The 15,211-nt window shown below is 32.7% G+C and overlaps 1 protein-coding gene across 1 annotated transcript; it reads left to right on the top strand.

Moving 5' to 3' along the window:
- The first annotated feature begins 1,002 nt into the window (after positions 1-1,002).
- Positions 1,003-2,707, top strand: LOC149201074 (uncharacterized). Its single transcript, XM_089399667.1, has 2 exons — positions 1,003-1,705; positions 2,167-2,707. Exons 1-2 carry the CDS (start codon positions 1,325-1,327, stop codon positions 2,332-2,334), a joined length of 549 nt encoding a protein of 182 aa, XP_089255793.1. The 5' UTR covers positions 1,003-1,324; the 3' UTR covers positions 2,335-2,707.
- Positions 2,708-15,211: the final 12,504 nt, after the last annotated feature.

Raw genomic sequence — 15,211 nt, 5'->3', positions numbered from 1 at the left:
TTTAATTATTAATTATGGTTGTAATTTATTTGTTAATTATTTTAGAGGTTTTTAATATAATTTTTTAGTTGAATTTGTCAGAATTTGAGAGTGGTTAGAATCAGCTGTGAATTTTCTATAATTTGAATGTTGTAAGGAATTTTAAGAATTTTTAAATTTATATAGTCAAAAACTTATTTTGAACAGTAAAAAAATATTATAATTTAATAAACAAATATTTAATTAGATATCATTTTGGGGTTCAATTAGTAAAGTTTCCAGGAGGTCATCTATCCCAGATTGCCTCTGGTTGTGCTTAACTGTGGAGTTTTCCCCACAATCAAACCTACTTAGCTTACTACATCATTTGCAAAACTTTAACAAGTATTGTGGCTCAATAATTAAAAATTTATTTAATTAAAATATTTAGCAACCTTTTTATTATACTCTTATCATTATTTTCCATTAAATTCTTTTTATAGAAAATATAGATTCATTTTTATGGAAAATTGTTGATTACTTTTCATTGAATTCTTTTTAATAAAAAGTATGGATTTTTTTTGAGATGGTTGATTAGCTTTTATTACCTTCTTTTTAAATAAAAATTGTGATTTTTTTAATATAAAAAATAGTTGATTTTTTAAATATTTTAGGCATTTTTTCCATTATGTGAATGCTAACCTAGAATAAATGTGCATCAAATGAAAAATGAGTGGAATTTTAGATTTTTGAAATTTATTTATATTAATAAGTGTGATTTAATTACCGTTTCAATTATTCAGAGTCAACTTTTAACTTTATTTTATATATAATAAATATACAAATTTTATAATTAAATATAAAATATTGATATTTTTAATACTTTATTATTTGAATATAATGGGATGGTAAATGTTAACTTTTTTCCAGCTTTCCTCCGTTCTCATTAGATACATCAAATCTGACACATAAAGATACCCATATCTATACTGTGTCATCAATGGCCATCACAAATGGAAATTCACCTTCCTCAGCTGCACCCACCCTGGTTTGGTTTGTTCTGTAACGAAGTTTTCTACGCACTTTCGTTTAGTATTCAATATTGTTATATAAAGATACCCATATCTATAATGTGTCATAAATGGCCATCACAAATAGAAATTCACCTTCCTCAGCTGCTCCTACCCTGGTTTCGTTTGTTCTGTAACGAAGTTTTCCACGCACTTTCGTTTAGTATTCAATACAGTTATATAAGACGACCCTCTCCTTCCCATTCTCCAATCTCATCTCCATTTAGGTATTCTGAGGTAGTAGCACTCATACTTTCCATTCCATTTGTGATTGAATTCAATTCCAATTCTGTAAGATGTCTCATCACCACCACAACAAACATCATGAACATGAGCACCACCACCATCACGGACACCATCAGAACGAAGAGGAAATCAGAAGGCCAGAAGTTGTTTACTATGGTGAACCGGCGAACCAGAGAATAGATCCATATGCTGTGGAGTACTCTGATCCATATGCTAACCAGAGAATAGATCCATATGCTGTGGAGTACTCTGATCCATATGCTAACCAGAGAATAGATCCATATGCTGGGGAGTACTCTGATCCATATGCTAACCAGAGAATAGATCCATATGCTGGGGAGTACGAGAGGGCCATGAAGGAGCAGAAACATCATAAACAGATGGAGCATGTAGGGGAAATAGGAGCAGTCGCTGCAGGAGCGTTTGGAATGGTAACATATATTTTGGGATTATGATCTTAATTTTCAATTTTTATGATTTGAGGATGTGGTTTAATTATTAGGGGAGAAGTTAGGTGAGAGGTTTGGTTTCTACAAGTTATGTAATTCAATTTATGTTTTAGAGTTGCTTTAACATCATGAGAACGGTTTAATTATTAGGTGGAAGGTTTAGTGTTATGTGATTCATATATATGTATGAGAACAGCTCCAAAAGTTGGAAATAAAATATTGACTTAAAAGTATTCTAATATACCATAGCTAATCAGAGTGAAGATGTCTTTGAAATTAGACAACACAGGGTGAGATTTGACCATCTAGGATTTAGACCAGACATGGTGGGATATGGTGGGATTTGAACTTGTGATCTAGGTTTTTTGTTTGGTTTATGGATAACATATGTTAGAGGGATGGGTCAAGTGATTAGTACTAATGTATGTAATTTATGTATGCAGTATGAAATGTACGAAGCAAAGCAGGATCCAGAGCACGCTCACAAGCATATGGTTGAGGCCGAGATTGCAGGAGCTGCTGCAGTGGGAGCAGCAGGGTTCGCCTTCTACGAGCATAAGCAGGCGAAGGAAGAAGTTTATGGCGAAAAGCACCACCACCATCACCACTAGCAGCCCACTACCACTGTTTCAATGAATTCAAAATAATTTGCTGATTGTCTGATTCAGTTTCCTTCGTTGATTGTATTCTGTGTGGTGTTATAGGATTCAGATGGAATCGAAGTCGGTCTGTCTTCTTCCATCTTTTCTTCTCACTATGTTTTTCAGATCCATGAGATCTATTCAGTTTGTCTTGTGAGGCTGAGAAATTTTTTTATCTTGAATAATCAATCATATTGTGTAACTATTGGTATTATTGTAACTATGGAGCTTGTGATTCCTCCAGTACCGTTTCAATCCTATACTGTTCTAATCGGTAGACAAAAAGCCCCAAACAATTTAGCTAAAAGCGGGCTGTTCCAGACAACAAGGAAGGAACAATGAGGATAGATAAAGGGTGCTTAAAACAATATGGATTTATGGGAAATTTTTAGGTGAAAATTATATAGGTTGATGGGTTTAGAATTATTTAGTGTGGTTTATTGTCAGGACTAGATGGATTTATTTGATTAAGTTGAGATTTTGGAAATTTTTTTGGAATGATGAAAAAACTCATTAGAATTATGAAGCATCTATGCTAGTTTAACAAGGTCTCAATTTTGTCAAGAAAACAATGAAAATTCTCAAGCAAAAATTTTTGGAAATCCAAATTACAATTTTCAAAAACTAAAATTTAGAAAGCCCCAAAATTTTTTGATAATACTGAATCTATTTCCATCCATCAAAAAAAATTCAAATATTCCTAGAATTAAATCTCTTCACAAAAAATTCACCAAATTCCAACCTCTGTTATAATGGGCGAATATTATATACTGCTAGACAGATTACTTCTGACACTAGTACTGTCAAGTTCCTAAAATCCTTACACCTGCAAGAATTTGAACGTAGAGCCTGTAGGCGATTTCCAAAAGTACATGACACTAACGTAAATGAGCCGCAATAATCCTCTGCTTTGTTGGGGAGAATAATTCACTTACATTGTAACGGATTCAGGTAGGTTTAGTTGTTCACCTGACCTGCGAAATGGCCATTTTTCTCCCGAGGATCTGGTTGAACACGAATTTATTTTCAGTGTTCACAGTAGTAATAAGATCCAGAGCATTATTAATCCCTCTCGCCAAGAAATATTGCAGTCATGTCATTATTGACTGGATATCTCTTTACAAATTATGAATTTGTTATTAAAGTATGAAGAACTAACCATTTTTGTATTGAAAATATATTTATTTATTTTATTGTTGTATTGATTTTTCTACTCCTTCTGATTGGATAAAGGTTTTAATTTGACTATTTTTTAAGGTATAAATTTTGCATAGAGAGCTCTCCAGGTGGATAGAGGTTTTATTTTGATTATTTTTTTATTTTATTTTTTTTATGTATAGATTTGATATGGAAAGAGCATTTTAGTTTAGTAAATTAGAGATATAAGATTTTAGATTTTTGTAATTTATATTGTAAATAAGAATGTTTTTCTGATTAATCACATTATTAAGATTTAGTTGACATTTTCTGGAACCAATTAGTGTGGTTCATCAATATTGTCATGTTTACTATTTTAACTTTGTTCAAAATAAAACAAACTAAATTAAAAACAAAAAAATTGCCAACCTATTTAATATTTTGACTTTGTCAAAATAAAATAAAATAAATAAAAATAGCAGTTATAATTAACTTTAATTAATAATTACATTAATTATAATTAAATTTAATTGAGCGGAGAGACTCATTTTACAGACCATTATCATGTGTAACTATGTTCTTCCATCATCAAAGTTGAAATTTTTCTCATATCGACTTAAATAAAAAATTAAAAATAAATAATAAAAAAATTGAATACTATACAAAATATTTAAATAATGTTGGTTCATTAAAAAACATTGCACGTGAAAAAATTTGATCCCTCTAGGCTCATGTTAGATCCGTATTTAAGATGGATCTATGTTGGTTGAACCCAGAGGTTCATTCTACAGCCCAGTATGATGTGGCCCAAATAAAAATTAAAAAAAAAAAAATAAATACTATATAAAATATTTAAATAATGTATATTCATAAAATAATCTGCACTTGAAGAAATTAGATCCCTCTCCACTCATATCCGTATTTAAAATGGATCTATGTTGGTTAATAATTAAACTAATATAAATTTATCATAACTCTATTAAGTATAGAGATCAAATTTTTTGAAAAATAAACATCTTTTAGAATGAAAAAATTCAACTCATTCAAACGTTTAATAAATATAAAATTAAAATAAATTTAAACTACATTTTGAATTAAAAAAATTGAAAAAAAAAAAATTATAACAAACTTTAAAATAAAATTTGAAATAAATTTCAAAACATACAGTTAGCAAATGGAAACCGGAAACCTTTTTCTATATAAGCTTCCTCAATATAAAATCTCGTTGGATATAAAGGAAGAGTCAAATATTTGTTCTCCGCTGGTATAGTTTTTAATATTAGATAAGCTATTAAAAATATTCAATATTTGATATGTATTATTGATGTTCTTTACTATTTTGGTATTTTGGTTCAAATGATAATTTGTTAATTGAAGTTGTAAATGTTTATATTTATGAAACCAAATAACAAAGGTGTTTTTCAAAAACCAATAGGTTAAGTGGTTATTTTTTAATAATGATAATCCTATAAAAATAAGAATCATGAAATGGTGTATGATTGACTTAAAGTATGGTGTTAATGTAAAGAGAATTAGATTTTATTATTTTCCCATTTTAGTATAAGTAGTAAATTGATTTCATATGGTGTTAATGTAAAGAGAATTAGATTTTATTATTTTCATATCGAGTAGTAAATTGATTTTAAAAAGTTATAAGATTGTGATAAGTGGGTAGTGAAAGATGGGCATCCTTAAGTCGATTGTAAATTCTCTGAATATTCAGGAATCGAACGGACATGGGTGTTGATTCCCAAATATTCGGGGAATCTACAATCAACTTAAGCTTAGGGGTGAAAGACATGGATTTTTTACTTGGTTAATCCATGTGTTTGTGTGATATTAAAGAATATTTTTAATCTCACTATATATTGATAAAATCTTCTCAAAATATTTTTGTTGGACTCCCTCTTGGAATGCATATTCCTATTAAATATAACCTATATTTTTATGGAATATGAATTTTTATCCCCCCAATACCTATAAACCCCCCTTACCCACATCCCCCCTCATCCCAATCCACAATGTATTGTCTCTATTTTTCACAATTTCAAAACCTTCTTTATGAATAAATGTGGGAAGATATTGGTCAATATGGTAAAGGCCTTAAGGCTAAGGAAAGAAACCACCTAATTTGTGCACCATATCAATATAGACCACTCATGAAGGCGGTCATCGTCTTGGAATTGGGATTGAAAATAGATGAAGAGTAAAGGTTGGTGCTCCATGTGTAGCATTATTTATTTCCCTAACTAATAATTATGCTAATGCTAGACTAAGGCATAGAATGTATTGGCATGCGAACTAGACTAAAGTGTGGCAATAGATAACCATTCCAAATGGTATGGAACAATGTGGTTTCTATGTTTGACTATGGCCGCATTGGTTGAAGGAGAAACCTCACACTCTATAGGGATACTGGAATGTAGGAAAATGAAGAGTGATATGGAACATAGGATGTGTTGGATGTAATGGAATGTAGTTACATTTTCTAGAGCCCACTCAAAGAACCTAAAATGTGGTTTGTAATTAAAATTAATGCCCCAAGAAAACACTTAAGTTTGTTACTAAATGAGGTCAAGTCCAATCCAAGAGTACCTTGAACTTACTAGGTTCAAATTGAATACCCTTGGATAAAACTAGAAATCCTAGAGGAAATAAATTGTTGGTCAAACACAAAAAAAAATTGAGCTTGCCTTGGAACTTATTGGTATGTATAATATCAAGAATTTGGTGCATATGAGTGAGTTGGTCTTCATCGAGATAATTAAATGCCAACCACCATTTTTCTAACTCTTATTCAGGGATAATAAAGGTAGGAAATATTTACTTTTTTAGGGAAAACAGTCTAGAAATAATTTTCTTCCACAAATAACTACTTCGAGTGATCAATTAGCATTAATTTCACATAACATTCATCTAATATTATTTAGCAATTATACAAAAGAAAATTTCAACCATTTAAACATGAAAGAGCAGTAAATATAACCATGAAACAATGAGACAAGAGACACATAAATTAGGCCTGGGGCTAGGGAAAAAACCACAAGAGGAAAACCCAGAAAAGTCATTCCTTATGAGAGAGAGAGAGTTCAATTCTTTAATACAACAAAAAACATAATAGTTGACCAAAAATAAGAGTATCCACAAATGCCAAGCCTCCTGTGATTTTCAGCCCCCTTCTTTTTTCCTTTCTTCATTAGAAATAGCTCATCAAGAGATAAATCAATGTGCCAAATAAAGAGGAAGCCTCTTGTAGTTATAGTCTTCACAAGGAGGTCGAATGAGTGCATCCAAAGGGCTAAACGAACTTAAACAATAGGAGGTTGACTTGAAATATTTGGAGGCAAAATTTAGATTAAAATTTTTCCATTTCTTCACATGATGAAAATATCGACCATGGCTATTATATTTCCATCACTCCTTCCTAGCATGGGAGGTAATTTTCATTTTATCTCTCAAGATCAATCTCCCCAACCAATCCCAACGTATCTCGGCTATATCTCAAGGTAGATACCATCATTCACATCATAAGGAAAGATCCATAGCATCCAACACATCCCATATGCCAAAACTCGATGACATCTAGGTTAGTGCCCAACTGACCAATGGTATCAATCAATGAGGCCAAACCAATCATATACACAGGGTGCATCTCCCCGACCACAAATAAGGTCTTCTAGCCCACAACCTAAGGGAGGAATCGCTAGCTTAATCCCTGACTATATAGTCTCTTAGTTCACGACCTAAGGGAGATAACTCATCCTTCCCGACCAAAGAATAGGTCTCTAAGAGATCCAAAAATCAATGTCCCAAACAAAACTCTTTGGTCTCCCAATAAAAACCTAAGGGATCACTTCAGGCCTCAAAACCAAACTCCCTAACCACACAGGTCTCCCATTCCACAATTAAGGGAGTATCTAGGATAATGTTCCTGACCATAACCAAGGTCTCCCATCCAATGCCTAAGGAAGATTCATGATGATATCAATCAATTCTCCCTCTCCAAAGGGATTCTCAATCATTCCAAGTTTCTCACAGAAACACATATCAACATCCTCTCAACAACAGAAAAGTAGCCATGGTGGAATCCAACAGAAAATAAGTGGCTTCTTACAGAAGTAAATGTCAACAACCATGATCAAATCTAGCAGAAAATAAATGGCTTATCATAGAAGAAAACATTAGCAACCATGTTAAAATCCAACAGATAATAAGTGGCTTCTCACATAAGAAAACATTAGCAACCTACTCATCCCCAGAAAAGTGTGCCATGGTAGAATCCAGCACAAGATCAAAATAGATCAACAAAAAACTTCCAAAGCCAAATTGCTTCATAAATCAGCTACATTTCCAACTTCAATAGTGCTACACGTACCAGGAACATCCATGTCATTCAGACCAACAAAAAATCTTGTCCATCTAGATTCAACAATTCCATGCATTAGGTGGTTCAACGAGCCAGTCAGAAGAACTCATCAAATCAAGAGAAAAGTCTTGTAGCTTCTCCAATTTTTTCCTCAAGCAAGTTTCCATGGACTCACAGTCCATTATGCCACAACCTCACCAAGGATTTTACCAAGATCATGCCATACCTTCAATCTTACAATTATTCAATCAGCGCCCTCTTACATTGAATAGGTCCTTATCCCTCAACAGAACATAGTGAAAAAGTCACAAGCTCATCTTAAGTATATTTGGATCAACATCACTCTAAGCATATTCGTACTGGAAGTCACATATAACGTTTTTACATCGTGGATCAAAACATGCTTCAATTAGGTTGATCTTGTTTTCTCCCTCTAACTTTCCTAAATCTCATGCAATCATGAGTCTTCTTGTCACATTGATCTTCCATCCATTTCCAATGATTTCCACACCTTGGAAGTATTCATTATGTACCTACAATCCTCACTAGGAGGCCATGGAAGAACAAATATAGCCAAGCAAGATATACAAAGACAAGAGACTCATAATGTGACAATAATAGAAAGAAACAAGAAAGTACTCATCTCTTGAGAATGTGTCATCTCCCTCTTGATCTTAGTCTTCTTAGGTCCAGTCAACCTCATTCAATTCATCAAGGGGATAATCTCATCCACATCATCATCATCAAGGAGTCCACTTCATCATGGAATCCGCATGATCAAGGAGTCCATATCATCATCAAGGAGTTGACCTCATCCATATTATCATCAAGAAGTCCACATCATCCACATCATTAAGGAGTCAAGGTTTCTTCTTTCAAGCGGACATAATTAGTTCTAGGATTTTGTCTATTAGCCTTAGATTTTATTCTCCAAACTCTATCTAGGGTTTACAAATCATAAAAAATTAAATGTTAGTAATGATTAAAACAATAAAAGAAGTACAAAATACTTATCTTTTGAGATCATGAAAACTCCCTCTTGATATTTATCCTTCTTGAATCCAACCTACATATAAACCTCATCATTGATATATCAAATCTTTCTAGGAGATATGGTTCCTTTATTTAACCAGATGTAATCAATCCATAAGATATAAGCTTTCATTTCCAACCCCTTTTGTATTGTTAGGGTTTGCAATCTAATTAGCTAAGGTTTTGGATCCAAACACTAATAATTCCTAAAATTCCATCTAGGGTTTACAAACCCACTCATTCTTGCATTCATTTCCCAACTTCATTATTCTCGCTATAAAACCTAGGGTTTGGCCCATGAGCCCTAGGATTCCTTTTCCAAACCCTAGTCAATCCAATGTCCAGAATTTTCCAATACCCTGGATTTTCTTTAAATGTTTATATAACACTCATCCTTGCAATCTTCATCATTTGTGTACTTTATACCAATATCAATCCTAGAGTTTTGACTACAAACCCTAGGGATTTCTTATTCAAACCTTCTTACAGTGATCCCAATATTCCTCTTCATAGTGTAATAAACCTTGTAAGTCCTTTAGATCAGAATATTCATATATTCAAGTCTTTGTACAGGAACTCAGCCTTTCTTTAATTGTCTATTCAACAAAAATCATGGATCATAGTGTGAACAATCATTAGTACAATTCTATTTATACAAGACTCGCGATACATAATAGCCTCTGGATAAAATTATTTTAATTCAATAAGAATGTTGCCAACGTAGGATCCAAAATCACAGTGGATAGATACATACCTTTCATTTGGAGACTTAGCTACTCATCATTGTTTGAATTTTTTAAAGGGTTCTAAGCAAAACTTAAAGGAATATCATTTGTGAAACCTCAATTGTAACAACTATTCTTAAAGACTTGCAAAGGACCATGGAATATATCTATCTATCTATCTATCTATCTATGTATATATATATATATATATATATATATATATATATATATATAAGACCTTCCAAGAAACACGGTCATGGATTATGGGATTTATAAGAGTCAGCTCTTTTGCTTTTAGGTCGGCCTTATTCAAAGGATTTTCGTCCTCCCTTGTATATATATAAAGGAATCATCAGATTTACTGAAAAAATCCCTCAAGCATCCTTCCTTTATTAGAAATCGGACTTGAGGACTTAGACCGTGTTACCATAAATGGGACAGCAGCCACCATTCCCAGAAAAAAAACCCACAAAAAACACAGCGGCATGGGAAACGCCATTTTCTACGGTTGTTTTTGCTAACAAGTGCATATATTTTATTATGAACAAATAACATGTATTTTTCCATGTGTTCGAGCTCATTTAGTTGTAATATGTTCCTTTAGAGTTCGTTCCCAGCTCTCTTTTTTCTCTTTACATATATTTATTTAAAAATTTTAGGTACCAAATTCCCTTCCTATCTATTCATAGATTCCTGCAATGAGGTACCAAATGCACCAAATTTTAATAGAATCCACAGGACAAGAATTTTTGCGAGAACTGTGTTGAATTTCAAACACTCTGATTCCAATGCCTTTGAGCCTTCGAATCCTTCGCCATGCATCTCCTCTAAGGATTTTTCTATCATATTTTAAATTCCCTCTAATTTTTTCTTAATGTCTTGGAGTTTGGAAAAGAGTATTGTAGATGTAACATTTGGATATTCTTTATGGATGTAAAAGTGTTTGCAGTTGTTTGCATCATTCACAAAGAAACCTGAAGAGTAGAGTTTCATTAAGCTTGTCAAACTGAGAACTACTAGCACTCCTAATAGCAATTGAAGACCATACCACCTAGGTCAATTTCCCTCTTTGAAAACAAGCTAATTTATGCATTACTATATATTGGTAAAACTCATAGCTTAAACATAATTCCATATATGGTTTAAGAAGTGTACATTCAATTGCAAAATTGCATATTTTACTTAGTGCTTCCCTCTTAATGGTTTACTTTGGTCTTAGGTGATATATATATATATATATATATATATATATATATATAATCCTTTGAAATTTCCACACACAAACAATAATTAGTAGAAGGCATAAGAAACCATAAGAAATAATAATTAGCAGGAGACATATATACTTAATGGCCAATTTGCTACGCATTAGTATGAGATAAACCATACTCAAATTATTTAATATTTTAATTAGCTTTCATTGTAAATCTAGTTGAAACTATATTCAAAATTGAAACGAAATCTGTGTTTTTCATATTTTTGTTGTTTTTTCTCTCTCCTCGTTTCTTGAGTGTGAAACCTCCAAACTACGTTTCTCCTACCATTGACATTTTTCATTTCGTTTCTTACTTCTCATTTCTAGTAACAAAGGGCTTAGATCAATACCCTCCCTTGACACTTTTATAGTATTTCGGAGGGATACACGTGATCCTTCATACTGTTAGTTAAAAGTTAACATAGGTGATACGAAATCATGACAAAACTCATTACATATTTTAGAACAGTAATCAAATTATACTAAATAAGGCACTCGATCGAAGGTGTCACAAATTTAATTTTATCTGATTTGACCATAGGGAGGAGTAGGAGGCTTGGACCTAGTGGGCATCATTTTTCACTTTCATAATAATACAGATAAAGAGATTAGATACTGACCTCGGAAAATAGATAGCTCAGATGCCTTCTCAGAATTATCTTTAGTCATATTCCCACAGTGCATATTGCATAACATTCCACAGTGTAATGTATCTCATGTTTCATGCAATGTGCCTCAGAGAATATCACACACCATGTCACATAGTAGCTTACATAACACCACAAAGAGGCTTGCATAATAGAGCCACAAGAGCTCGCATAATAGTGTCTCACAACATAGAAAACTTTCACCATAGAAAAGCTCGTGTATCATAGATAATAGCTTACATACCATATAATTGGATCCTTGACACAAAAGTCACCAAAATATTGAAACAAACCATAGACTTACATAATACTCCAACAAAACTCGGATCATAATATTCCAACAAAAATCAGATTAAAATTGTCATCACAAAAATTTTGGGTCGCGGTACTTGCATAAATGATGTCATATGATCTATCTAGGAGATTCCACGGATTATTCTCTCATATAGAGCAATATAATTTGCACATATGAAGCCACATAGCTCGTTCCTTGAAATGCCACAAGTAGCTCACACAATACCATAGGGATGCATGCATATTAGAGTATGAATGTCACAAAGAATATTGTTTTAAACTAGAAGAATGAGGAAGCTCAAGCTAAAACAATATAAAGTTTGAACAATATTATATTTCCAACAAGAACTCCACCAAGTGAGGACCTAGGTTGAATAATGCCTATATTGAAACAGTAAATGAATTGGTTTTTCAATTGTTGCATTCGCAATACAACCCAAACATGAAGCAGACGCATTGGGAAGGGAAGTGCATTGGACTAGTGGGAGGTTATGTTTGAGATTGTGGGAAGGTTTCAAGGCCTTAGGTTTAGTAAATACTTCATGGTACATAGTGAGGGATGGGTATAGTCTTCTTTGTAGTGGAGACATCTCATCAAATTGGGTTTTACATATGATACAAAGTTTCTATTAATGAAGGGTGATTTGTTGTACTAAATCATTATCAAAGACATATTTTGGAATGGAAAAAATGAAGGACTAAAATCGATATATATGATGGTCTTTAGTGACGACATGTGATTTTTTACAAGATTCATACTAGATAAAGTGTGTATATTGGTAAGGAATATCTAGCAACAACTCATTACAATCTAAAGGGGTGACGTTGCATAGGACGAATCATGAAAGTGAGAACCAATACAAAAAATGGTATGGTAACACTATTTGAAAAGCAAGAGACCCTTCATTGAACTAGTCGAGATAGGAATGGTCGGGTTGAGGAGTGACCAACAAAGCTAACTCTTTGACGAAGACATTAAATATCAAATTTATTTGGTTGTCATCGCCCACTATCACTTAATATACCACACGATTTTTCACATGGGATTTATGAGTAAAGAGGATGGCACAAGAAAAAGGAAGAGAAGGGAGAGTCATGAACATGAGCTTAGAATCTGGGACAGTGGGATGGGGCACATTGGTGACATCTTCAAAAGAGGGTACTTCCTTAGAGAATAATGCTTTAGTTATTCATGGGTTACGAGTGGCAAGGTAATTGGTTGTGTTATTAGAAGTTGATTTGTGATAGTTGCAGTATTGGTTTGTGGATGGTGGGGATGTTGCAACCATAGGAAAATCGAGATGTCATGGGAGTCGAGGGAAGGATCAAAATTGAGGATAGAAGGACATTGCAAATTTACCTAGTTTCCTATCAATATCAAGAGAATTATGAAAGGAAATGGAAAGAAATGCATTATGCACCAAAGAAACATCATGAAAAAAATCAAGGAATAATATAGAATTGAATTTAATGATAAGTATCATTTCCAAATCAAAGATGGAAAGTTTCACCTAGAGCTTGCAAAAGAAAACATTTTTTTCTTGGATAGTCTAATTGGCAGACTACTTAAGGTGGAGTCATCATTCCCATAAATCTTCCATGTGGCCTACTATATAAAAGCATTTAGAGAGGGCTATCAGAAGGTGTCCAAACAATTTGATAGCACTAGAAGCCTAGTGGACAACCTTGTCATTTAATTCCATATAAAGGGAGTCCATTTTACTCCATGTATTTTTGATAACTACCACCATTGGGAACCCAGGTCTTGAAGATGAAAGGAAATGTGATTTTTATCACATTATTTCCTTGTAAATTAACATGTGAAATAAGAGGGGAATGCCTCGATCCAAGCTTTGCTTGGTTTCCATTAAAACCACTAGTAAAGAGCGGAAGAGACATTTTAGGGTACAAATGTAGGCCAAAGAGTGGAATATTTATTCACTTATTTAGCTTCATATATACAACCTTTACAACTACAACATTGATCACTTGAGAATTTTGTTGAAGTAGTTTATTTTGTTGTTGAATAATTTGTATTGTTGTTGAAATAATTCCATATGCACTTTTGTATGTAAGGTGTCCTTTGTGGGAGTGACCTTGAAGGGTGCCATGTCTACGAAAAAGTTGTGACTAAAATGCAATGATCAAATCATGCATAAGAAGAAGAGACAATATGGCACTCTCTTATTTCCTTTGTTAGAGATGGAAAAGAAAGTAAAAGAAAACAAAAATAATACAAAAAAAATGGAAATTAGAGGGAGCATATCCTTGACAATAGCTTGATAAAGAATGGGTTGATCCCTCGTTGTGGTTGTGGAAACCAAAAGAAGGAACATATCCCTTATGGAAGTTGTAGAAGCCAAATCTGATACCAATTAATACCTAATAAACTTAAGGAAAACAAAGAACTAGAAATTTGTATTAAAAGTCAAAACATACATTTAGCAAATAACAACCTTCGTATTATACACTTGTTGGATGTAAAATATGGGTTGATCATATTTGACTTGTTCTTGCCAAACCAAAGATTTGTACTAAAACTCAAAACATACTTTAGCAAATAAAAACCTTCTTATTATACACTTATTGGATGCAAAAGCAAGCTTTATCACATTTGATTTGTTCTTCTCACTTTTATTTTTCGATATAAATTATAATATATTAATATCTACTAGTTGATATGCATCATTAATGCGTTCCGTTTCGTGGTGTTTTGGTACACCAAAAGTAGAAACCTACCTTAGACAATACTCAAAGGTGATGGAAATTAATGATTTTAATATAAGGTGATGTTTGAACTATTAGAAATTTTTCCATCTCACACATTTAATCCCTTCACCTTCTCCACTCCCATCCCTCCTAATCACAAAAAAAAAAAAGAGGAAGAATAAATTATATTGATTGGCAAAGGGGGTGTTAGTTTGGTAGAAATAGGGTTATGCAAAGGAAGTGAAGCTCAATAATTATGTAGGTGACACATGAAATCACAATTTCATAAGCAAGGGACATGATTTTAGTGTTTCTAAGTTAGGTATCAATGCTTTTGAATAGTGATTGTTGAATTGGTTATTAACAATTTCTACAAATAGATTCTTGAGTTGGGTATCCATGGTTTCTACACAAAAATTAGAGGTAAATTCTCATCTACCCTACAATATTTTTATTGCAATTTATTTTCAATTTCTAACTCATGGTTTTAGTGTTTGTGTGTTTGACTTCTATCTCGTAAATCACTAGAATGGTTTTGTAGTAAGAAGAGTTTCAAACAACCATGTTTCAAATAGGGTATGGTCCAAATAGAAACAAGTGATATTTCTCTTTATACAATCCATAGCTTCTTGTAGGGAACTTTGTTGCCTAGTGTTATCATGGTTCTCTAAGGCTATTTTAT

Source organism: Pinus tabuliformis, chromosome 2_1 (genome assembly GCF_031772625.1).
Source record: "Pinus tabuliformis cultivar Carrire ecotype Pingquan chromosome 2_1, CPIR1, whole genome shotgun sequence".
Lineage (NCBI taxonomy): Eukaryota > Viridiplantae > Streptophyta > Pinopsida > Pinales > Pinaceae > Pinus > Pinus tabuliformis.
This window is presented reverse-complemented; position numbering and strand designations above follow the sequence as displayed.